Raw genomic sequence first — 24,567 nt, 5'->3', positions numbered from 1 at the left:
TCAAACGCATCCATTCTTAAGGAAATCGGCCCTGAGTGCTCACTGGAAGGACAGATCCTGAAGCTGAGGCTCCAATACTTTGGCCACCTCATGAGAAGAGAAGACTCCCTGGAAAAGACCCTGATGCTGGGAAAGATGGAGGGCACAAGGAGAAGGGGACGACAGAGGACAAGATGGTTGGACAGTGTTCTCGAAGCTACCAGCATGAGTTTGACCAAACTGCGGGAGGCAGTGGAAGACAGGAGTGCCTGGCGTGCTCTGGTCCATGGGGTCATGAAGAGTCGGACACGACTGAACGACTAAACAACAACAAAATATTCTGTTGGGAGCCGCCCAGAGTGGCTGGGGAAACCCAGTCAGATGGGTGGGGTATAAATAATAAATTATTATTATTACTATGTTTGTGCCCATTTGGAGCACCAATCCAGTGCTGCACAAAACATCTTCTTTGTAGTAATTCACTGGTGTAGGGGAGCAATCTAGAATCCAGCACAGAAGTAGGTGAACCATGGAACTATGAAGTGCTCAGAGAGCATAAACAGCAAGCGTGTACATGCAAATAATTCAATTTGCTTAATTTATTCCCATTTCGTGTCAAATCTGGAATCCCAAGCTTTTACTAAAAAAAAAACAACCCATCCCAAAAACTTTTTCAGGGCAGACTGAAAACAACTGGATGCATCCAGCAAGAGGAATCCAGTCACAGCAGGGCAGGCTGAGCAGTGTCTTTCTCTGTTTGCCAAAGCACAGACAATTTTAGACTGCGTTAAAAAAAAAAATACAAGGAAAAAATATTTGTGTACCAGTAATGGCTTACTCAGAGTCTCAGTGATTTCGGGTGATGGAGGCGAGGGGAGAAGAGTGGAAGTGGTTGCAAAACAACTCGCAAGGGAGAATGCTTCCAGCATGTGAGAGGACACACAAGGTGTGGGGTGGGTGTTTGCGGATTGCGTGTAAAGAGATTCCCCTGTTTATTCTAAAAATGGCAGCATTTCATTTGTGAACTCCTCCACATGATAGAGAAAAGTATTCCTGTGGCTTCAATGCCTCTCACGAGACTGTCCCAGTCTTCCGCCCCCTTCCGCCACCCCCTGAATCCCAAGGGGGCCACCAGCACATAGGCAGGAGAATGGCTCTTTTGCTTTCCCCAAAGGGTATGAACGCCAGTCCACGTGGTTCTAGGATGTAGCCACCCCAGCTACTAACCAAAGGGAAGGGGGCTCAGAGCTGCCCAGCAGGAGGGTGGATGCCAAAGGACGGTTTGCTTCTGGCCCAGCCGCTGCCCTCCTCACTCCTTGAGGAAGAAGTGCATCTTGTCATTGATGTTCTTGCGCTCGGGGTTGAGGCGCTTCAGGATCTGGGCCAGCACATTGACCGTCTGCTCGCTGCTCAGCCCCGTCTTCTTGGTCTGGAATTTCTTCAGCAGATCCTTGGTGGTCATGGGCTTTCGGGTCAAGTAGCGGCGTACGGCGTCCTCCGTCAGCTGCACATCGCTGCAAGGAAGCAAGGGCAGGTTAGTGCAGAATGTAAAGAAATATACAATAATAAGAGTACATTCATTTGTACTAAAGGAATATACAACGGGATAGACAGGAAGTCTAGTGTGTTGGTATGTATATGATTTTGGGTGGGAAATTGTTTTTGCTTTTTCTCTTTGTTCTTTCTTTTTTTGTTTCATTTTCTTTCTAGGTATATAAAATTTGTATATACCGTATTTTTCGCTCTATAAGACGCACCAGACTATAAGACACACCTAGTTTTTGGAGAAGGAAAACAAGAAAAAAAATATTCTGAATCCCAGAAGCCACAACAGCAAGAGGGATCGCTGCGCAGTGAAAGCAACTATCCCTCTTGCTGTTCTGGATTCTGGGATAGCTGTGCAGCCTGCATTCGCTCCATAAGACGCACACACATTTCCCCTTACTTTTTAGGAGGGAAAAAGTGAGTCTTATAGAGCAAAAAATACGGTAATTTTTGTATACCTATTGGAAGTTATATTATAGTAAGTCCTGTAATGTAATATGACAATGTTTACCGGTGTAATATAAGAATGTTAACAAATAAATAAAATGCAAATTCAAAAAACTAAAACTAAAGGGCAGGTTAATGCAATGGCACGAGGCAGCGAAGAACACCGCGGAAGAGGAAGGACTTTTCTCCACGGCTCTCGCAGCAAAACCTAAGTGCCAGAATTGCCCCACTGCCCGTCTCTGAAGCGTGCAGCTGGCCAGGACAACCACAGTGCTTGAAAACACAGATGTACTTCTAAACCTTGCTAAAATCTTCAGGCCCTAAGCTTTGCAGTGCCCAGTGTTAGGATATTTCCGTTCCACCTTAAAAGGGAGCAGGATGTTTGTGTCAGAGTCTGCGTATTTCCTGTTTCACAGGATGTTTCTGTTGTGTCTTTGTTTTCGTTTCTCTCTCTCTGCCGGAACTCTGAAGCAGGCAGTCATGTTGTTCTTTGTTCTGATCAACGCAGAAATAAACTTGTAAATAAAGCTCTCCTGGGTGCATCTTCCGCTGTGTGCATTATCTGCTGATAGAGCGTGCATCAGTTCTGGAATGTGGCAAGCTATTTCTAGAGCTTGTGTCGCTAATTGCTGATACTGCGTGTCTACGGGAGATCAATGGACGTCCGGAGACGACGTGGAGTCGAGATGGACTTTGTCTCCCTGGCAGTATCCCAACACCCAGATCCTGAACGGCGACAGTGACTATTTAAAATGTTGCTTTACAAAGTGTTTCCAGGTATTTCTCATAAATTCTCACATTGGTCCCTCTTTTAATCTTATTAGCTTATTCATTAGGTCTGAATATCTGAGATAATTAGATTATCTACCCTAACCATTTGGCTTGCCACCGGCTTTGTTGTTGTTGTTATCTCTGAGCTTTTGGAGAACTGGCTATTACTGCAAAGAAGTGGGCAATAATGTGCCTGGGACAACAGAGTTTGGGGCAAGTGGGTGACAGGCCTGAGCTGCCCGGATCACTAGTGTCACACCTAAATGAAGGTATGGCCTTGGGGGGGGGGGCATTGACTGCTGTGGCCTCTCTCTGGCCCATCCTTCAGTTGGCAAGACCAGGACCGTCATAGCAGCTCACTTCCCCACCTAGTGGTGCTGCTGGAAAAGCACTAGGAGGAGTTCATAATAAGACGATTCAACTATAAATGAAGCAGCCAAGCTGGTGCTTTACTAAGACCACGGTGGGCCTGACCTGACTTAGCTGTGTCTACCTTAGCACAGCACTGGCGTAATTCCAAGGGTCAGGGTGTGGGGGTCTCCACCATTCACAGAACCCCACGTCTTCCACCAGTCTGCTTAGAAATGGGATCTGAGGGCTCGTACCCCTCACAAATACTGCCCCTGTGTTGTGAGCGTGGTGGTGGCTCTCGGAAGCAGCGGCTCACCAAAGGCAGCCATTAGAAAGACCGGAGGCTGGGCCATGAACTGATCCTCACATCCTGCATTCTTAGCCATGTACATCGTCGTCCGCTACGGATTAGGGAGTTAATACAATCGCTTAATTCTTCAAACTGCTTCTGGAAAGCTCATGCCCCACGGAGGACTTTAAGGTCCACAAATGACAACGTTTTGGAGGTCCCAGGTCACAAGGTGGTTAGATTGGTTTCGACTAGGGCCAGGGCCTTTTCAGTACTGGCCCCGACTTGGTGGAACGCTCTGTCACAAGAGACTAGGGCCCTGTGGGACTTGACATCTTTCTGCAGGGCCTGCAAGACAGAGCTGTCCTTTGGTTTGGACTCAGTCTGACCCTTATGTTGCCCTCCCCTTATGGTCTTGATCTATCAGCTACTTTTAAAATGAGGCTGCATTTTAAATTGCATTTTAACCTGTATTTTATATTGCCCCCCCCCCCATTATGTTTTTGCTGTGATTTTATTGGTGTTAGCCGCCCTGAGCCCGGCCCTGGCCAGAGAGGGCAGGGTATAAATAAAATTTACTATTACAGTGGTGCCCCGCAAGACGAATGCCTCGCAAGACGGAAAACCCGCTAGACGAAAGGGTTTTCCGTTTTGGAGGTGCTTCGCAAAACGAATTTGCTATGGGCTGGCTTCGCAAGACGAAAATGTCTTGCGAGTTCCTGTGATTTTTTTTCGCTCCCCACCCCCTTTTTCTAAGGCACTAAGCTGCTAATAGCCTTTTAGCAGCTAATCCGCTAATCCCTTAAGCCTTTAATAGCCGCTAATAGCCGCTTAACCGCTAATAGCGCTAATCTGCTAATGGGGTTGCTTCGCAAGACGAAAAAACCGCTAGACGAAGAGACTCGCGGAACAGATTCTTTTCGTCTTGCGAGGCACCACTGTATTATTATTATTATTGTTGTCAACAGTGATGCGAAGTGTGTCATCAGAGTTGCAGAAGGGCCCAATGCACAGCAAGGACCCTCCCCACCTCTGCCCAAACAAAAGCCAACACTTGTATGCGTAAATAACGGTTAAGTCCAGTCAAAGGCAACTATGGGTTGCGGCGCTCATCTTGTGTTCAGGCCAAGGGAATTTGTCCATAGACAGCTTTCTGGGTCATGTGGCCAGCATGACTAAATCACTACTGGCCCAACAGAACACTGTGACGGAAACCAGAGTGCGCGGAAAGCCGCTTATAGGGACGTGGGTGACACTGTGATCTAAACCACTGAGCCTCTGGGGCTTGTCGATCAGAAGGTCGGCAGTTTGAATCCCCGCGGCGGGGTGAGCTCCTGTTGCTCTGTCCCAGCTCCTGCCAACCTAACAGTTCGAAAGCACGCCAGCGCAAGTAGATAAATAGATACCGCTCCAGCGGGAAGGTGAACTTGTATGCTTACCCACTGCTGGGTGTTGACTTGCCCGACTGTGGCTGTGGGGTAGATTTCCCAGAGGTGGTGGAGGCCTGGGGCCCAGCGTCCAACTTCAGCCTCTTTGCTGCAGGTAGCTCACTGGAACCTGCCTGTCGCTTTCCTGTTCCAGGGAAAGAAAACCAGCTGGCCTCAGGACAACCATTGCAATAGACCTTCCCTTCCACCCCTGGAGCCCGAATGAATCAGGCTAAAGAGGGAATGTACGCCTCAGTAATTTGTGCGTTCGTTGGTTTTGCTACTATTCATTTACAGCCGTACCTTGGTTCTTGAATGCCTTGGAACATATACGTTTTGGCTCCCGAACGGCGAAAACCTGGAAGTAAGTGTTCCAGTTTTTGAATGATTTTTGGAAGCCAAACGTCCAACACAGCTTCTGCTTGAGTGCAGGAAGCTCCTGCAGCCAATCGGAAGCCACACCTTGGTTTTTGAACGTTTTCGGAAGTCAAACGGACTCCTGGAATGGATTACATTTGAGAACCAAATAGCATTGCTATTTTCTAACTATGGGATACAAAATACAGGTAGGTAGCAGTGTTGGTATGCCGTAGTAAAAACAAAAACATAAGTCCCCAGACCCAAGTAGCTGTCATATTACAAAAGAATTTCAGAAATAGACTGGAAAGAGAAGTTGCTGAATTACAACTTATTACCAAACTTAAAACCATGGAGAGACCTGGTCTGAATAGAGACATTGGATTCTTATCTCATTACACATGATAAAGCTATTTTTGGCCATCTCATCCCTTGTTTTTTCCTGTTAGACTAATTGCAGTCGTTAACAGTCCTCAACTGGTTTACCACACCTATCAGCCAATCACCCATTCCCACCATCCTTCTGAGTAATACCCCTCCACTCTCTCACTATATATAAGGGCCCGGTGTATCAGAAGAAGTGTACATGCACACGAAAGCTCATACCAATAACAAACTTAGTTGGTCTCTATGGCGCTACTGGAAGGATTTTTTTTATGGGATACAAAGAATGGGAGGAGAGAGGGACCACAGGCCACAAAGAAGAGCGGAATAGGTATGGTTTTCAGCCTCGCGGAGGAGCCCTGCCCATTGATCATGGGAGCTGTTTGCCTGTTTTCCAAAATACATACAAGGCCCAGAAATTTTCAAGAAGCAAAGAAGAGGGCACCCATTTCAGCTTATACAGTACAGTGGTACCTTGGGTTAAGTACTTAATTCATTCCAGAGGTCCGTTCTTAACCTGAAACTGTTCTTAACCTGAAGCACCACTTTAGCTAATGGGGCCTCCTGCTGCCGCCGCACCGCCGGAGCACGATTTCTGTCCTCATCCTGAAGCAAAGTTCTTAACCTGAAGCACTATTTCTGGGTTAGTGGAGTCTGTAACCTGAAGTGTATGTAACCCGAGGTACGACTGTGTACAATACAAAGCAAGAGGCAGAGCTCAGAAGCTCCTATGGGCCCACACCCGGCTGTACCTAGCTCCAGTTTGTTGGCTGCGGCCCGCAAGGTGGATGAGGTGCCGGCATCCACCAAGGGCGTCCCTGGGCGGCTGTTCCCTTGTGAGCTGCTAGCCGAGCCCTTGCGTTCCTTCTTGGGAGGAGTCTTCTTTTTCTGTGAGGGCAGAAACACAGGCTCAGCCAGGGCTCCCTTCTCCACTCAAGCACCACCAGTGCGTGTGGCCCTCAATGCGCTGTCGGGCCCATCCATGAAGCAGGTTGGAATGACAGAATTGTGAGGTGGAAGGGAGACTGGACCAGTTCAGTTGGCAGTTGGGAGGAATATAATGATGATGATGATGATGATGATAATAATAATAATAATAATAAATAAATAAATAAATAATAAAAAATGCTTTCTTCTATTGATAAAAGAAATCTATGCAAGTCGACCCCTGCAAATCTACCACACTGGGGAGAAAACTTGCAGCTGATGCCGCTCCCTGCCTGCAGGAAGTTAGTGCAAACGGACATTCATAGAATCATAGAATCAGAGTTGGAAGAGACCACAAGGGCCATCGAGTCCAACCCCCTGCCAAGCAGGAAACACCATCAGAGCACTCCTGACATATGGTTGTCAAGCCTCTGCTTAAAGACCTCCAAAGAAGGAGACTCCACCACACTCCTTGGCAGCAAATTCCACTGTCGAACAGCTCTTACTGTCAGGAAGTTCTTCCTAATGTTTAGGTGGAATCTTCTTTCTTGTAGTTTGGATCCATTGCTCCGTGTCCGCTTCTCTGGAGCAGCAGAAAACAACCTTTCTCCCTCCTCTATGTGACATCCTTTTATATATTTGAACATGGCTATCATATCACCCCTTAACCTCCTCTTCTCCAGGCTAAACATGCCCAGCTCCCTTAGCCGTTCCTCATAAGGCATCGTTTCCAGGCCTTTGACCATTTTGGTTGCCCTCCTCTGGACACGTTCCAGTTTGTCAGTGTCCTTCTTGAACTGTGGTGCCCAGAACTGGACACAGTACTCCAGGTGAGGTCTGACCAGAGCAGAATACAGTGGCACTATTACTTCCCTTGATCTAGATGCTATACTCCTATTGATGCAGCCCAGAATTGCATTGGCTTTTTTAGCTGCTGCGTCACACTGTTGGCTCATGTCAAGTTTGTGGTCAAGCCAGGTGTCACCCATCTTGTATTTGTGCCTCTCATTTTTTTTGCCCAAGTGCAATACTTTACATTTCTCCCTGTTAAAGTTCATCTTGTTTGTTTTGGCCCAGTTCTCTAATCTGTCAAGGTCGTTTTGAAGTGTGATCCTGTCCTCTGGGGTGTTAGCCACCCCTCCCAGTTTGGTGTCATCTGCAAATTTGATCAGGATGCCCTGATCAAATAAAAAAAATGATTTCTTCACTGCCACTGTCAGTGTCACACAATCCGTTCTACCACATATGGGGACCAGGCTTAGTCTGGAAATGACAGCTGTTCTCCAAACAAGCTCCAAACCGCTGGAATGCCACCCCCAACCCAACTGCATCTGGGCTTACCGTCATGAAGAGTGCTGAAGATGCTTCGCTGTCAATGTCGCTGTCCTCAGAAGTCTCAGACTCATCACTGGTGTCTGCAAAACAGAGCCAAACCAAGTCAATCTGGGCTTTGCTATCTTCAAAACAAACAAGTCACAGGCAGAACCCATTTGACACTGGCACGGAGATTCTAGGTCAGGCTGCTGCTTGTTCACCAAGGCTTGTTCTCAAGGAACTGCAAGACCACTCAGGTCAAAAGTAAAGCACTAGGCCAGGGTGGCTAATATGGTGGCCTCGAGTTGTTGTGGACTCCCAGCTCTCACCATCTCTACCTATTGGCAGTGCTGGCTGGGGCTTCTGGGAGTTGGAGCACAACATCTTCATTTGGAGGGCCCTAAGTTGGGAACTAAACTATCTCCCAAGGCCAGAAATAATGTTTTGATGCTCAAGCTTCTGCCCCTTCTCGGCTTCCAGGTGTGTCGCTGGAGACTTTTGTCAGCAGTTCAAGGTTGGGCGCATGCTACAACTGTCAAAATTCTGCCCCAAGGAAGCAAAGTTCTGAAGTATAATTGTTTAAATGCACAGTAAAACAGAATGTCTGTATGTATGTTGTGAAGGGTTTAAGAGTGGAAAATTCCATTGGGCCATACTGAAGCTCTCTAAGCTTCTGAGTTGATAATTAACTGTGGTTCTCTGCTAGCACGCATGTGAGTGTTTAACCTTAGATCACGTGAGGGTATTCAACTGCAAGTCTCTGGATGCCACAGAGACAACAAAGGAGGAGCTGCAAAGTCTTAGGCCGGATGCAGCCTAAATGCAAGCTATGGGAGAAACAGAGCTTTGATTTTTGTTCTGATCGTATTTATGTTATATATTTAAGAAAAATCTATGCTTGAATGTGCACATGCTTTATACAACTTTCTGGATAAAGCATATGCATATGGTTTTTCTACCTGTTTTGAAGTTCTGGTTAATAAAGCTTTAAATAATACTTATGGGTCTGGACAATTTTTATTCCAAAAGCATTCAGTTTTTTGCACCTTATTGCTTCAAGCAGCACATTGCTAATATCTGCAATAAGTTCTACAACCTAGCTATAGGGAGACATTAGCTGCTATAAAGGCTACTCTAGCCCTGATTCCAACAGCCAACACCCGCATTCTTTATAGCATGTCTTTGAGGCCATAAAGGCTTATAAGCCTTGGTTTTTTCAACAAGTGAAAGCAAAGATCCTTGGGAAACTGAATTCTATGCCTACTGCCATAGCCTGTGAAATTGCAGCATAAGCTTAGTTCTGCCTCTCTTAAGTCTGACTAATAATAATAATAATAATAATAATACATTTTTATTTATACCCCGCCCTCCTCGGCCAGGGCTGGGCTCAGGGCGGCTAACACCAAATATGAATTACGATAAATGTAATAGGAAAACAAACAACAACAAAACAAACAAACAAACAAACAAACAAACAAACAGTTAATTAAAATACGGCTTAAAATACAGCTTAAAATGCAGTCTCATTTTGGTAAAAAGGAAAAGGGACCCCTGACTATTAGGTCCAGTCGTGACCGACTCTGGGGTTGCGGCACTCATCTCGCTTTATTGGCCAAGGGAGCCAGCGTACAGCTTCCGGGTCATGTGGCCAGAATGACTAAGCCGCTTCTGGCGAACCAGAGTAGTGCTCGGAAACGCCGTTTACCTTCCCGCCGGAGCGGTACCTATTTATCTATTTATTTAGGTTGGTAGGAGCAGGGACCAAGCAACGGGTGCTCACTCCGTCGCGGGGATTTGAACTGCTGACCTTCTGATTGGCAAATCCTAGGCCCTGTTGTTTAACCCACAGCGCCACCCATGTCCCTTCTCTCATTTTGGTAGTAGCCCATAAATCAAGACCATAAATGCTTCCCCTTTCCCAGCCTTCTATAGTATGCTGCTTCAATACTCAAGGCTTTTAGAATCACAGAACTGTACAGTGGTACCTCGCGTTAAGAACTTAATTCATTCTGGAGGTCCATTCTTAACCTGAAACTGTTCTTAACCTGAAGCACCACTTTAGCTAATGAGGCCACCAGCTGCCGCCGCACCGCAATTTCTGTTCTCATCCTGAAGCAAAGTTCTTAACCCGAGGTACTATTTCTGGGTTAGCGGAGTCTAACCTGAAGCATCTGTAACCTGAAGCTGAGGTACCACTGTAGAGTTGGAAGAGACCACGAGGGCCATCTAGCCCAACCCCCTGCGAAGCATGAATCTTTTGCCCATTGTGGGGCTCAAACCCGCGACCCTGAGATCTTATGCTCTACCAACTGAGCATTACCTTTCTTTTTCTTTTTATCCTGGGGAGTCGGGGCCTTCTTTTCTTCTTCTTCCTCTTCCTTCTCCTCCACTGGCTTCTCCTCCTCGCTCTCTTCACTGCTCTCGCTTGCTTCATCTATACCTGCAAAGCAGAAAGGGAAGGGGGTTAGGAGGCAACAGTTTTGGGGTTGACTTGTTTCTGGGCAAATCCGCTTGACAGTTTCCCCCATTCCCCTTGCCAGTGCCGGCTAAAAGGAAAACCTAACCCGCCTATGCCAGATCAGTTGCTGCTTCCCTCTCTGCAGGGAGGTGCAGCTCTGAGAGGGGTGCAGAGTGGCCCTAGAGGTCTTTGAGCAGAGGATGATCAGCACCCACATCAAAGTACATCTCTGAGGATTATTGGAGGAAGCCATGCCATGCAAGCTGGCAGAAAACTGGGTAGATCTAACTCAGATGAGGACAAAGGCAGAACAGAATCTCATTGCAGGTCAACGTCAGTATGCACACCAACATGCATCTTGTGGGATGTAATCCAATGGCACAGTCAAATGCAACTTTCCTTATTTCCCTAGAGTGGGCACAAGCAGGGGTCATCCAGTCAGTGTAACTTCCTGTTCCACTGGTCTGGAGCTTCCTCTCCCTGCATGTGAGCTGGGAGATGGGCATCGCTGTGGCTGACTCCACAAAAGAGCCATGCAGCCATTTTCTCAGTTTGTCTTGTCTCTTATTGTGCTCTTGCTGATCTTTTGCTGCCACGCTGCTCTCCTGCAGTCATTTTGTCCTATTAATGTAATTTTGCTGTCTGCTGGCTCTCAGCCAGCAGCACATGAGTTCAGTCTCCCTATGAGATAAACTCACTCTTTCTTTGTGTAACTATTAAGTAAAGCCTGCCTTTCAGGGATCATATCGTGAACTAAAATGTGAGTAATCTTTTGTAACTTTACTCAGAGAGACTCTATTCTTTTAAGAGGGGTCAAAGGGGACACCAGGAAATAATCGTAACTAAGAGATTCTAATGAATCTGCAAACTAGCTTCCAGCTATATTGAAGGGAATCTGTTCTGCTACATACTAGAGTGAGTGAAGGAAGGATAATACTTATCCAATATATCCTTTCTTACTTTCCTTAACATTCCCACACATCTTACAGAGGAGATGAGCAAAACAACGATCAGGGCCAACAGATAAAAACCACCAAGCTTCCAATGGGCTGCTGCAGGTCTTGCTGCCATCTTGAACTTTAGGATTTGTTCATTTGCATGACCTGCTCAGTCACATACCTTTTGGGATGTCTTCCTCTTTAGTCACCTTGGGCTTCCCCACGGCTTCTTCCACAGAGCTGCTGTAAGAGGACAGGGAGAACCCTCAGTGCGAATGGACACAACACATAGAGGCAACATGAAGTTTCGGCAGGGAAAGCCACCCGTCCCAACAGGCGGAATAGGAAAGAGAAGCAGCAGCAGACTGACCACCGGGGTGGCCAGACAATGCTTGCCCCCCCTTGCTGGGAAAACCCCCACTTCCCGTCCACTGTGGTGCCCACCTGGATCCGTCAGACATGTAGTCAACCTCTTGCCCTTCAAAGTCCCCATCATCGCTGTCTTCAAAGGCTTCATCGTCAGACCCCTTCTTCTTCTTTTTCTTCTTTGTCAGAGGGGCTTTCTTCTTGGGCTTGGTGGGTTTCTCATCTAATGAATAACGGGATGACGTTAAACACTTTTCTCCAAAGGCAGAAGTCTCACTGGAAGTGGTAGCCCAGAGGTACAACCCAAGAGGGAGAGGAGAGAAAAGAAAAGAAAGGGGGTGCACTTTTGAAGGAATGATCGCTGGGTGTGGAGCACACTTCCACCCGCAGACAAAGCCACAGCTGTCTGAACATCATGCCCTCTATCTAACCTTTGCTCTCTTAGCGGTCTACCATGCCCTGTCTGTGACCTTTGTCTCCTTCATCATACACTGTTCAAGGGGAAAATGACGCGGTGGAAACAGGTGCCAAAATAACTTTGTACCACCCCACGATCTCAGGATTGGAAGATGTGTAAAGGTCACAGTCCAAAATGTATCTGACTGGTTTTGCATATTGTGCTAATAAAAGGAGCCTCTACAGAGCTAGCTGGCAGCTTGTCTTGGAGCATGCTTGCCAGCCTGTTTCTGCACAGCTCACCTGCATCCAACCTCCTGTCGCCCTCCGTTATTCCTACACACTTTATACAGCACAGAGCAGGGGGTGAGGAATCTGGGAGCCTCCAGGTGTTGCAGGCCTACAACTCCCATCATCCCTGACCAGGCTGGCTGGGGCTGGTGGGAGTTGGAGTCCAGCAATATCTCGAGGGCCACAGGTTCCCCACCTGTGACAAATAGCAAATGCACAGAATCTTCTGCCGCAAATTGATTTTTATGAACAAGATTATATGCACAGGGCCAGCGTCAAAGGAGATCCACCTTCTGTGTGGGCCGTGAACTCAAACAAGGAAAAGATCCAGCAACACCAGAGACAAAAAGCTGCAGAAGAGTGCTTCAAGGCTTGCTGAAGCCCAACCTCTTTTGGAAGCGCTCCAGTTCTTGTTGCAGGGCCCAGATGTGTCACTGCTACCTATCTCAGTGACTATGCCTTGCCTCTCCCATCCCTCACTGTTTCACTTATAGGACGTAGCTGTCCTTTTGGTCTTTCCTGAAGCCTTGCAGAAGTTTGCCCAAGCCTTCCTCCACACGAGAAAGAAGGAAAGCTCAGTGGGGGTGAAAGGGAACCCATTATAAAGCTAGCCACTGTCTCTCAGAGAGGTCCTTCAAAAATCCAGGTCAGAGGGGGCCACTAGGTGGCGCGTTGGAAGATGGCCGACAATAACATCTCTCTGACCCATACGAGGTATTAAGGGGCTGCTATGGGAAGTAGGCAGCCTTCCTACCCCCCCAAAGGGTATGGGGGGGGCTGCCCTGCCAGCGGTGTTCATAATGCACCCCCTGATCCGAGAGACGGGGGTGTGGAACACTTGGCAAAAGCCCTCGATGGAATCAGATCTTCCCGACGCCGATTCCAATCAGCGCGTGCTGGTTGCTTCAGCCTGGAATTATAATTGGAACTAATTGGCAATAACGGATCGGAAGAAGGCTGAAGCACATATATCAAGTAAGGCTCGAAGATAAGGACTGCTGACTAATGCATCTCTGTGATCGGGAGTGACGGATGGATAAGTAAATCTCTTGATGAATTACCACCATGAGAACGTAAGGCTGGAACGAAGGGGGGGGGGTGGAGGAAAAAACTCTCTTAAATTCCTTTGCATGATATGACTACAATAATCCTCCACCCTAGAAAGAAATAAGATCGTCGCGTTTTAAAAAAACATAAACAGAACTTTAAAACTGTGGGGGGGAAATGACTACAATACGAGAAGATTGAAAGGCGAGAAGGAGGAAAATTCCTATGACGCAGTTAAAAAAACATGGCGTCTCGCAAAGACAGGCTGGCAGGAGAACAGACGAGGGGGAGGAGATTCAGGACTTTGAAAAAGAAAGAAGGCTGGAATGCAAGTTTGACCTGACAGAGCCCCTGATAATGTCTGATTTATTGGGCTAGCCTGAGGAAAAATAATGGACCGACCGAAGACTAACAGAGGTCGTTCCTGAATAATATGAGCTTGGAAGAGCACAAAACCCACACAGAGATGCCAAATCTTCAATCTGTTTGTGAAAACCATCAGAGATTGCAAAGAAAGGAATAAATGATAACAACAAGAAGAGAAAGAAAGTAATAAAGATCTATCCGAATCGAACTGGATGGAACTGTTTAATAAAAGCAGCAAATAAGTGATGTCTGGAGTCATCTGGAATTTTGGACTCGTGCTGAACTTGATGTATGGGTACCCCCCAAAAATTTTAAAATTTGGCTGTATAATTTGGAATTAATGTGATTTGAACAATGTGATGTGATTGGCCTGTTAATAAAAATTATTTCAAAAAAAAAAAAAAAAAAAAAAAATCCAGGTCAGAAAACAGGTAATTTATTGGGTTTTTTGAAGCTGTTGTTAAAGTTGCAAAACAATGAAGCATGGGATGGAGCAATGGAGAATTTCTGAAACAACAATGGGATATTAGCTCCGCCCAGGGCATGATGCAGAACAGCAACAACTGGGAAAAGATAGACATAATAGACATAATAGACATAAGATAGACAAGGGCAGGAAGAAACATCACGGACAGAAAAATTGCCACACACAGGAAGAACAAGGATATAGTTTGAGTGCCTCACCTGTAGTTTTATAAATCATGTAATATGTCACTATGAATGGAAGTTGTTAATATTGCAATTGTTGTATAAGAGATTGTTATTTTGACAGGAGCATAATTGAAATTAGTATGATTTTGGAATGCAGAAATAAAGTAAATCATCAAACCATCAATTCTAGCATGCGGGAGGCCACTTAAATTATATAATTTGGTACCTGAATGATTGGTATCAGTAATTATATTATAATTTGGCATTGTTATAATGTAGCTATTATTGGACTATTGTAATTAAAAACTAATAAAATTATTATATTTAAAAAATCCAGGTCAGAGCTGCCACCCCCTCCCCTTCGCACCATCCGCATCGCTGAACTCGCTGTCATCCGAGCTCATCTCCAGATCATCTTCCAGGTCATGGATTTTTAAATCGCTCCCTTTCTTTTTGCCTTTTTTCTCCTTCTCCTCTTCTTCTTCATCGCCTTGGTCTTTCAGCCGCCGCTGCTGCATGATGCTAAAGTGGTTCAGAACCTTGTTCCGTCTGCAAAAGGCAAAAAAGGGGGCCAGACTCAACCGGGCTGCTCCTTAAAGCCCTGGTTCCCCAGGACACTGTGGTTGGGAAGCAAGAGGCACATGGCACAGGGACTTGCAAGAAACCAGGCTGGAGCCTTAAAGCGCCAGGCAGGGATTCTGCAGTTCTGGGGCAGGGGACCAGATTTTTTTGTTTCTTATGCACATGAAAGATGCTATACAAGTTATAAGATGTGGGTGGCGCTGTGATCTAAACCACTGAGCCTCTTGGGCTTGCTGATCAGAAGGTTGGTGGTTCGAATCCCTGCAATGGGGTGAGCTTCCATTGCCCTGTCCCAGCTCCTGCCAACCTAGCAGTTTGAAAGCACACCAGTGCAAGTAGATAAATAGGAACTGCAGCAGTGGGAAGGTAAATGGCGTTTCCGTGCGCTCTGGCACTTGTCACGGTCCTCCGGGCACCAGAAGCAACTGCTGGCCACATTACCCAGAAAGTTGTCTGCGGACAAACACCGGCTCAAGCGAGATGAGCGCCACAACCCCATAGTCGCCTTTGACTGGACTTAACCGTCCAGGGGTCCTTTGCCTTTTACCTTATAAGGGTAACAGAAGCACTGGACCCAAGGTGAGAGACATTGCCACACCTTGGAAGCTTCCTAAAGATCTCTCCACTGGGCTAAGAGGAGGCTGCTCTAGGGCTGGGCGCTATCAGCTTTTCAACATTGCAATATATTACCAGCCAAACACTGTGATGTAATGATACACTGCGATGTTGAAAAGTAAGCAGATGGAAACATAGGCACTTGTAGTGTAATAATTACTATGGGTAATATAGATTGATATAAAAGTTAGAATTTGGAAGAAGATGCAGATTTAAATGTTTGAAATGGGACCCCATGGAGCGGGGGCAGGAAGTCCGGAGGTTCAGAGAAATATCTGTATATGGATATATGTTAGGATTTTCACAATTTGTTATTGGTGAAATCAAATAAAAATGATTTCAAAAAGAAAGAAAGAAAAAGAAACCAGCACAATGATTCCTGCTAGCTCAAGAGGACTCTCCTGCCACCACGCACTCCCCAAATCTGATCTGGAGGGTCAGTTATGATTACATCTGAAGGATTATTATTACATCTGAAGGATTATTATTACATCTGAAGGATTATTATTACATCTGAAGGCAGCCCTGTTTAGGGAAGCTTTTAATGTTTGATGTATTACGGTATTTTAATATTTTGTTGGAAACCGCCCAGAGTGGCTGGGGAAGCCCAGCCAGATGGGCAGGGTATAAATAATAATATCTTCTTCTTCTTCTTGTTGTTGTTGTTGTCGTTGTCACAGTTGAACCCCTCCACAGTAGGGAGGAGATGGGGGATCATTCCACCAGACAAGCAGAGATGAATGACTTGATGGAACGATCTCTTTACACTGAATTCCACCCCATGTGTTGTAGTCCACTAGCTTTCACTAGGAATAGACCCCATGAAATTAACAGGCGTGCCTAATTTAGGCCCCTCGAAGTCCCTCTGCTCACCTCTCCCACTCCTCCTCAGCTTCCTCCGCAGTCAACGTGCGGTGCTTGGCAATGGGTGTGAAGTTATACCAGTTGTTGACTGGGAAGGCTTCAAAGGCGCCGTCCGGACACTGGGTGAAGATGTAGTAGGAGGTGTTTTCGGTCACCCCACCCTTCTTCACACCTTTGAACCTGAGCAAAAAGAAACAGGATGAAGTAAGAAGCAGCAGCACTCTAAGTATGCCAAAGGTTTTAATGTTAGGGATTCAGTCCAGAAAGGAGCAAGGCAAGTTCAGGGGAAGACATGCCTCTTAAGGTCAACTGCCCAAATCCAGGGATATGATTGAAACACTAAATCTGTTGATTTTAGCTTCTGCTTAAGAATTTTAGCTTCTGCTTAAATAAACATGTATTGTTATTATGAAATCCTCCACTTGCCGTAGTTGTTAAAACTGGAAAATCACAGGTTCTGGATGTAGGAACGGTTTAGCTCCCTGCTATATATGTATTTTAAATTCCAAGTTATGCATTTCCTTCCCCACCCCCAGCCCCGCAAGTCTGGGACCAGACTATTCATAAGATAAAAAATATTTAACTGTCCAGAAGGCGCACATACGGGTTAGCTTAACTTTCTAATTTTGAGACTTAAGTTTTCCCAGTTGCAAATGTTTACCTAGAGCTTTCTAGATGTCAAAGTTGCTCCATCCCCTGCTCACGAAGCGGGAGAGGTTCATCACATGCTCCAATTCTAGACTTTACCAAGTGCAAGCAAACTGAAGAGTAACGCTAGCCCAAACTCCCAAACTGGTAGTAAAGGTAAAGGTAAAGGTACCCCTGCCCGTACGGGCCAGTCGTGTCCGACTCTGGAGTTTCGCACCCATCTCGTTTAAGAGGCCAGGGGCCAGCGCTGTCCGAAGACACTTCCGGGTCACGTGGCCAGCGTGACAAGCTGCATCTGGCGAGCCAGCGCAGCACACGGAAACGCCGTTTACCTTCCCACTAGTAAGTGGTCCCTATTTATCTACTTGCACCCGGGGGTGCTTTCAAACTGCTAGGTTGGCAGGTGCTGGGACCGAGTGACGGGAGCGCACCCTGCCACGGGGATTCGAACCGCCGACCTTTTACCCACAGCGGCACCCGGGTCCCTTAAAAACTGATAGTAGACCAGTATAAAGTAAGCAGCACATAAGCGGCACACAAAACACTAAAAAACCATTCTACGTTCCAAATCTTATATTAATAATCCAAAAATTGAGAGAGCTATGCACAAGGTCTACTACAGAATACAGTCTTTAAATATCTACAGGAGCCTGGCTAAAGGAACATTTAAAGACTGTATCTTCCTTTTGGACACAATTTGAATGAGTTTTCTGTTTGTGGTTTCTGTAGTAGATCTTGTACATAGCTCTCTCAATTTTTGGATTATTAATATAAGATTTAGAACGTAGAATGGTTTTTTAGTGTTTTCTGTGCCGCTTATGTGCTGCTTACTTTATACTGATCTACTATGAGAACTGGGGATGCGGGTGGCGCTGTGGGTTAAATCACAGAGCTTAGGGCTTGCCGATCAGGTCGGTGGTTCGAATCCTCACGACGGGGTGAGCTCCCGTTGCTCAGTCCCTGCTCCTGCCAACCTAGCAGTTTGAAAGCACACCAGTGCAAGTAGATAAATAGGTACCACTCTGTCAGGAAGGTAAACAGTGTTTCCGTGTGCTGCTCTGGTTTGCCAGAAGCAGCTTAGTCATGCTGGCCACATGTCCCGGAAGCTGTCTGCGGACAAAAGCTGACTCCCTTGGCCTATAGAGTGAGATGAGCACGCAACCCCAGAGTCGGTCACGACTGGACCTAATGGTCAGAGGTCCCTTTACCTTTTTACTACGAGAACTGGCAGCATAGGTTCATTTCTTCAGTACAAACTCCCAAACTGAGCTTTGAACCAAAACCCTGCTGGGCAAAAAAGCACCATCACCCACTCACTTGCGCCCAGTCTTGCCATTCACTTTCAGGATCCAGGGCTGGTCTTCAAGCTTGAACTCCTTCAAGATGATGCCATATTTCTTGCGCCTCGCCTCCTCACGCAGCTTGCGGTTGAACTCGCTGCCAGCTCCCGACTCCGGCATCTCTTCTTCCTGGTAGATCTTCTTATTGCTGAGGTCTCGCTCCATCTTTGCCTACAAGGAGGAGCAGAAAATAAAAAGCCAAGGTCAACCCATATTGTGTTGTCTCTAATAAAGGTGTGTGTGTGTGAATTTGCTCTTAAGCAGCTCCAATTCATTACTAAAGGTCTGCTAGCACAAAGTATGGATTCCAAGTAAGTACAGTCGTATCTCAAAAGTCGAACGGAATAGTACCAGAAACAGTACCTCGGGTTAAGAACTTTGCTTCAGGATGAGAACAGAAATTGTGCGGTGGCAGCGGGAGGCCCCATTAGCTAAAGTGGTACCTCAGGTTAAGAACAGCTTCAGGTTAAGAACAGAGCTCCAGAACGAATTAAGTTCTTAACCCGAGGTACCACTGTAACACTTGTAATGTCACAAACACTATGGACAATAAGCACAGATTCAAAACATAATTACGAAATAATATGCAGTTGAAAATGTTGACAATAGGACCCATGGAGGGGATGATGGGAAGTCTCGAGATTCAGAGGAATCTGGATATATGGATATGTATTTGGTACTGTTTTAACTCTTTATAAAGTAAAATAAAACTTTAGCAGCCTGAGTGTAGAGTCCTACCTGGTGCCAAGTTGCAAAGTTCACCTTGTCAGCAGCGTTGAATGCCATAATGTTATATTTTTTGGAGGTGTTTCTGTGGAGAAAGGAAGCAGAAATAAGTCAGATCACTGCCCAGTATCACAGGTTGGAACCAAGTGGGAATGCGCCACCAAAATAACTCCTTTTCTTCTGGTCTAAGGGAAAGCCCATCCCTGCACCCTGCAGAGAAGCACGAAGCATGCCTACAGTTCAGTGCTACTGAGGGCCACATTTCAATGTATGCATAGCTACAGCATGCGCAGAATACCCAGATAAGGCTTTGCTTCCATGGGTAGACATTAAAATCTAACAACCTGACCACAATGCACAAAGGCCAGTATGGTCAAATGTTTCTTCTCCAGTATTCCTAAATGGCTCCTTAGGGCTGGTTTTCTCTTTTGGATGATTTCCAATGCATGCTTCACTTCCTTACTCAGGAGTAAACCAGTAGGACTTATTTCCAGGTAAACCTACAGACAAGTTTTTAAAAGAAACAGGCACTCTCTTCAAGTGGAGAAAAACTATCAAATGAAGAAGATTCAACCACAACACCAAAATGTCTGAAGAAAGAAAGCAGGAAAAAGGATTGCACTTACTTGGGAACACGGACCACATATTCAGTTGCTGTCTGACTGCTGGTCCCCTACAAAAAAAAGCAACAGGGATTGCTCAAGTGAAAAAGGATGCAGAGAGGAGGCTGGTCAAACTCAAGGGCATTCGTAGGTGATAAGTTTAGCACGGGTCACAGGAAATATATCAGATATTTTTTTTTTGAGCAATATGGTCCTACAGAGCATTAAGAACTGCTCTGCTGCACGCAAACCACACCAAAGACAAAAGGCTGCAAAACAGCAGAGAGGAGTTAATTTGTAATCCAGTGTCATCTCAATGGCTAGCCCAGCTGGTGCTAATTCCCCAAACTGCATGGTCATCTATGGCCTGGCCATGTATTTTAGACCATATAATAAGCTAGGAAGCTAGAGTTGCCTAGTAACTGTATATGTTTTCCGGTCACAGCTCCAGGCTGGAGGCATGCAATGAGATGGGAAGGGTGGAGACGCATGTTTGCTCTCAAGGTCCAAGCCTGAGCAGATGACCATCGTCATGTCTCTGTCACTCTTAGGGACAAAAGAACTGAATGCATTTTTGCTGAGGAACAGGCTCATCATGTTGTACCACAATATGCTGTAGGCACTAGGAGATGGAACATGGAACCCAATCGGGACTTGGGGGGAAATAACAGGTGGCCATTTTGAGAACAGCTTTGCTAAGTCAGGCAGGAGACAGAGGGAGGGACCAATACATCTGTCTGCCTGGGGAAGATAAGAGCTGGTGGTGTGTGTGTGTGTGTGGAATAATGGGCTGTCCAGTTTCAGAAAGCTGGTACACTCACTAACAGTGTTTGAAACTCCCATTGTTCTAGGTGCATTTTGCGATAGGGAATTTCACTAGCGTGAGCAGTTTCTGAACTCTGGGAGCAGTACTGCGCCTAAGATTTCAGATTAAAACTGCAGAGTGGAAGGAAAGGAGGACCTTTTTCTGCCTCCCCACTTCCAGCTACTCTCTGAAGACTGGAGAAGAGACCCTCTTAAGAATATTAGTGGGAGTGGGCAGGGGAAGGATTAGACCATTTGAAAAATGAACATAATATTTTAGCTGCCGTTCGTTCATTTTCAGCTCTGAATTCTTGTTATAAAGAAATGTGCCTAGACGTTCCGTTGTTGCGCCCATAACCTAGGTTTAAGGTACCATTTAGCTCCTAGCTTCCATATCTCAGTTTCTAACACTGCTCACTAATCTGGCTGATGTTCTGAAGCTGTGGAAGCAAAAGAGGTCTGGGAGAAGGCAGGAAATAGCCGACCATGCCTTTTCAGTTTGGGATGCCAGAACTGAACCAGGATGAGACAAGCCCAAAGATTCAGACAACTCTTGGCCTCCATCCCAGAATGACAGCTCACCAAAGAAGTCATTCCTGGACGTGCTGCGCAGGTATCCAGCCGAGCCTCTCCAAAAGCACCTGTCTGAGGAAGAAAGAGAATGGAAGAGTTAGTCCCACATGGAGGAATGGAAGAATTGGGGGAGAAGTCGGGTGAAGGGCTGGAGAGAGAGAGAGGGCTGCCGCTTTCTGCTTTCAAGAATCCTTGGCAGCTCACAGTGTCCCTTAAGATGTGTGAAGGGTGCCTTTATCTCCAAGCAGGGTTGTCCCACCCACCATAACAGGGCAGAGTATTTCTGATCATGCACAGAGGGCCTTTTCCTTTCTGCCAGGAAGCTGCTTAAAAATACAGTGGTGCCTCGCAAGACGAAAAGAATCCGTTCCGCAGGTCTTTTCGTCTTGCGGTTTTTTCGTCTTGCGAAGCAAGCCCATTGGCGGATTAGCGCTATTAGCGCTATTGACAGTTTAAGGGCTATTAACGGCTTTTTAACGCCTGGGGAGATTAGCAGTTTTGCTGCTAAAATGCTTTTAGCAGCTTAGCGATTCAAAATAAGGGGTTTTGGAGTGCAAAAAAAATTCAAATTTTTTCGTCATTTTTCGTCTTGCGAAGCAAGCCCGTAGGGAAATTCGTCTTGCGAAGCGCCTCTGCAGACGGAAAACCCTTTCGTCTTGCGGGTTTTCCGTCTTGCGGGGCACCACTGTAAAAAAGGAACAGAAAGAGGCAGAAAGTCTGGAATGTAGGGGCAAGGCTGAGAAAGAACGGAGTAACTTTGGAAGTGCTGTGGAGGGGAGGAAGGAGAAGAAGGAAGGCGAGGCTGGCTGGCGGGAGTGTTGTGCAAACCTTCCTGCGCACATGTCTCTCTTGTTAAAGCTGACAGTTATTTTCCCGTAGGCCAGGGAAAGGGAGGATACAAGGCCACGGTCCACAAGGGGTTGCAGCTTAAACTTGTCGTGTAACAGAGTGCGTGGAGGGGAAAGTGGCGGCGGCAGTCACAAGGGCATTGCACCTAGTGGCCTGTCTCTGGGGTATTCCAGTATGTGGACGTTCCGTTTGCAAAATGCGCCCAATGTGTCTTTTTGTGCTGGAGGAAACTCTTGAGAGTCCCATGGACTGCAAGAAGATCAAACCTCTCCATTCGGAAGGAAATCAGCCCTGAGTGCTCACTGGAAGGACAGATCCTGAAGCTGAGGCTCCAATACTTTGGTCACCTCATGAGAAGAGAAGACTCCCTGGAAAAGACCCTGATGTTGGGAAAGATGGAGGGCACAAGGAGAAGGGGACGACAGAGGACAAGATGGTTGGACAGTGTTCTCGAAGCTACAAACATGAGTCTGACCAAACTGCGGGAGGCAGTGGAAGACAGGAGTGCTTGGCGTGCTCTGGTCCATGGGGTCACGAAGAGTCAGACACGACTAAACATAATCATCAATCTTTATTACGGTCCAGAGACCCAACAATTGCCTTCTAAATCTGGACCGTCCAAGCATGTCTTTACATGAGTAGAATGTGTTCTTTTAATTAAAATGCATCTCTGTGTTATTTGTAGGGCCTGCCTGGTGTTTTTACATGAGTAGAATGTGTGCTTTTATTTAAAATGCATCTTGTGTGGCATAGGAATTCATTCATACTTCCCCCCCAAAATATAGTCTGTTCATTTCCCCCCAAAAAATATAGTCCGGCCCCCCACAAGGTCTGAGGGACAGTGGACCGGCCCCCTGCTGAAAAAGTTTGCTGACCTCTGGGTTAGAGCATGGTGCTGATAATGCCAAGGTTGCAGGTTCGATCCCCCGGGACCCTGCCCACTCTACAATTCTATGATGGTGATTTTTATGTTGATATTTTCTGGGAACCACCCTGAGACCTCTGGGTATAGGGCGGTATATAAATTCAACGAATAACAAAATAATAATAATGATTCTATGAACCACATATGGGATGTACACAGGCCCCTCTCCTTTTGGGGCAGGCAGTAATTCAGCAGGTGGGGAGGATGTGAGTCATTGAAACTAAAGTGCATTTGCTAACTTAGATTTGTACATTTCATTGGGCATGGCAAGCATTAGAAACAACCCATTGTAATGGGTTGCTCTGAAGTCATTTCAGCGGGGGGGGGGGGGTCGCGCCCCGCCCCATATCCTATCCTGTCCTTTGCCAGTCAAAAGTGGCAACCCTAAGCCAGTCCCTACAGAGGGAAGAAGCCTCCGCCAAAAAAGATGAAGAAGATTGGCAAACTAAATTATTCAACTATGCAGGACAAAATAGTCAATTTGAAACCCAAGAAACAAAGAGGACTTTGAGTTGTTTTTTATTTTTTCTTTAAAAGGGCAAATGTTTAATGCATATCTTTTAAGCTTTGTGTATAGAAGTCAACTTTAGCATAACTTTAAAAACTCACTTGTAATAAGATGAAGGAGGTTTTAAAATTGTCTTATTAGGAATATAAGGTTCTATGGACGGGCGTGAACAAGCGTAAAACAATGGAACCAAGAGGGGGGGAGGGAAGGGAAGTCAAGCAAAAATTATGGTTTTAAAAACTGTTTATGGTGTTCTCTTTTTTTCTTGTTTTGTAATGATTCTGTATTGTTGTTTTCTTTTTCTGTTATTTTTGGGACATTAATAAAATGTTAACAAAACAAAAAAAATTGGCAACCTTAAAAGGCGTTGGGGTCTGGGGGGATTTGGGGCTGGAGGGCGAACCTGTCCGAACCTGAGAATACCCCTGCAAGGGCTGAACCGGTGGGTGGGGGTGGGGCACCCGGACTCCTGGGTCCCTTCCAGGGAATGGGGGTGGGGCAGACCGGGGCGCTTCCGTCCCAGGGCAGCACTTGCTGGAGTACCGTATTTACGCGCGCCTCCCTCCCCGCTCCTTCCTCGCCCGACACGCAGCCTCCTCACCTGCCCGGCAGCAGCACACCGGTCTCCTATGCTTTCCCCGCCGTCACCACCCACGCATGCGCGAGGACCAAGGGAGGCGTCTTCGTTGCTCCATGGTCTCTTGGCACTTCCGGTACCCGTGTGCCAAACTCATTGGCGCCCGCCATGTGAGGGGCGTAGGGAAAGTTCAAAATAGAGCAGCTGAGTGTGGGTTTTGTATATTTATTTTTGGCGCCCGCGGGAGTTTCCCATTTTATTGCAACGTTTTGGAATAGGTTTCAACACTAGAAGTACAAGGCAACAACAACAATAATTATAAATCATTAATATAATTAAAATCACATTTAAAATTATAATAAAGCTCGTTATTATTTTGTTTTTGTGCGTCAAGTTTTGCTTGGTCTTCTTCGTCTTTGGCGATCACTCGTAGCCGAGTAAGATTGTCTTCCATAAACACAGTATGTAAGAACAACTGAGTGGTTCAAAATTGGGAAAGGAGTACGACAAGGCTGTATATTGTCTCCCTGCTTATTTAACTTATATGCATCATGCGAAAGGCTGGGCTGGATGAATCCCTAGCCGGAATTAAGATTGCTGGAAGAAATATCAACAACCTCAGATATGCAGATGACACAACCTTGATGGCA

At 46.2% G+C, this 24,567-nt stretch overlaps 1 protein-coding gene across 1 annotated transcript; it reads right to left on the bottom strand.

The window, feature by feature from the left end:
• Positions 1-563: 563 nt before the first annotated feature.
• GTF2F1 (general transcription factor IIF subunit 1) lies at positions 564-24,050 on the bottom strand. The gene is made up of 14 exons (XM_083420180.1): positions 23,942-24,050; positions 21,068-21,130; positions 19,706-19,752; positions 19,092-19,164; positions 18,331-18,524; positions 16,375-16,545; positions 14,672-14,853; positions 11,632-11,776; positions 11,369-11,430; positions 10,112-10,231; positions 7,819-7,892; positions 6,303-6,438; positions 4,822-4,954; positions 564-1,493 (listed from the first exon to the last, which is right to left on the bottom strand). Exons 2-14 carry the CDS (start codon positions 21,077-21,079, stop codon positions 1,289-1,291), a joined length of 1,554 nt encoding a protein of 517 aa, XP_083276306.1. The 5' UTR covers positions 21,080-21,130; positions 23,942-24,050; the 3' UTR covers positions 564-1,288.
• Between the last annotated feature and the right edge of the window lie 517 nt (positions 24,051-24,567).

Source organism: Podarcis tiliguerta (assembly GCF_965153285.1).
Source record: "Podarcis tiliguerta genome assembly, chromosome: 17".
In the NCBI taxonomy this organism is placed as follows: Eukaryota; Metazoa; Chordata; class Lepidosauria; order Squamata; family Lacertidae; genus Podarcis; species Podarcis tiliguerta.
This window is presented reverse-complemented; position numbering and strand designations above follow the sequence as displayed.

Bases quoted from the DNA above. Each gene is read 5' to 3' on its own strand.
- GTF2F1 (XM_083420180.1), bottom strand. The intron at 18,525-19,091 runs GTAGGACTCTAC...TCCTCCTTGTAG, and splicing joins ACTTTGCAACTTGGCACCAG to GCAAAGATGGAGCGAGACCT. The intron at 11,431-11,631 runs GTGGGCACCACA...GTCCTCTTACAG, and splicing joins TACATGTCTGACGGATCCAG to CAGCTCTGTGGAAGAAGCCG.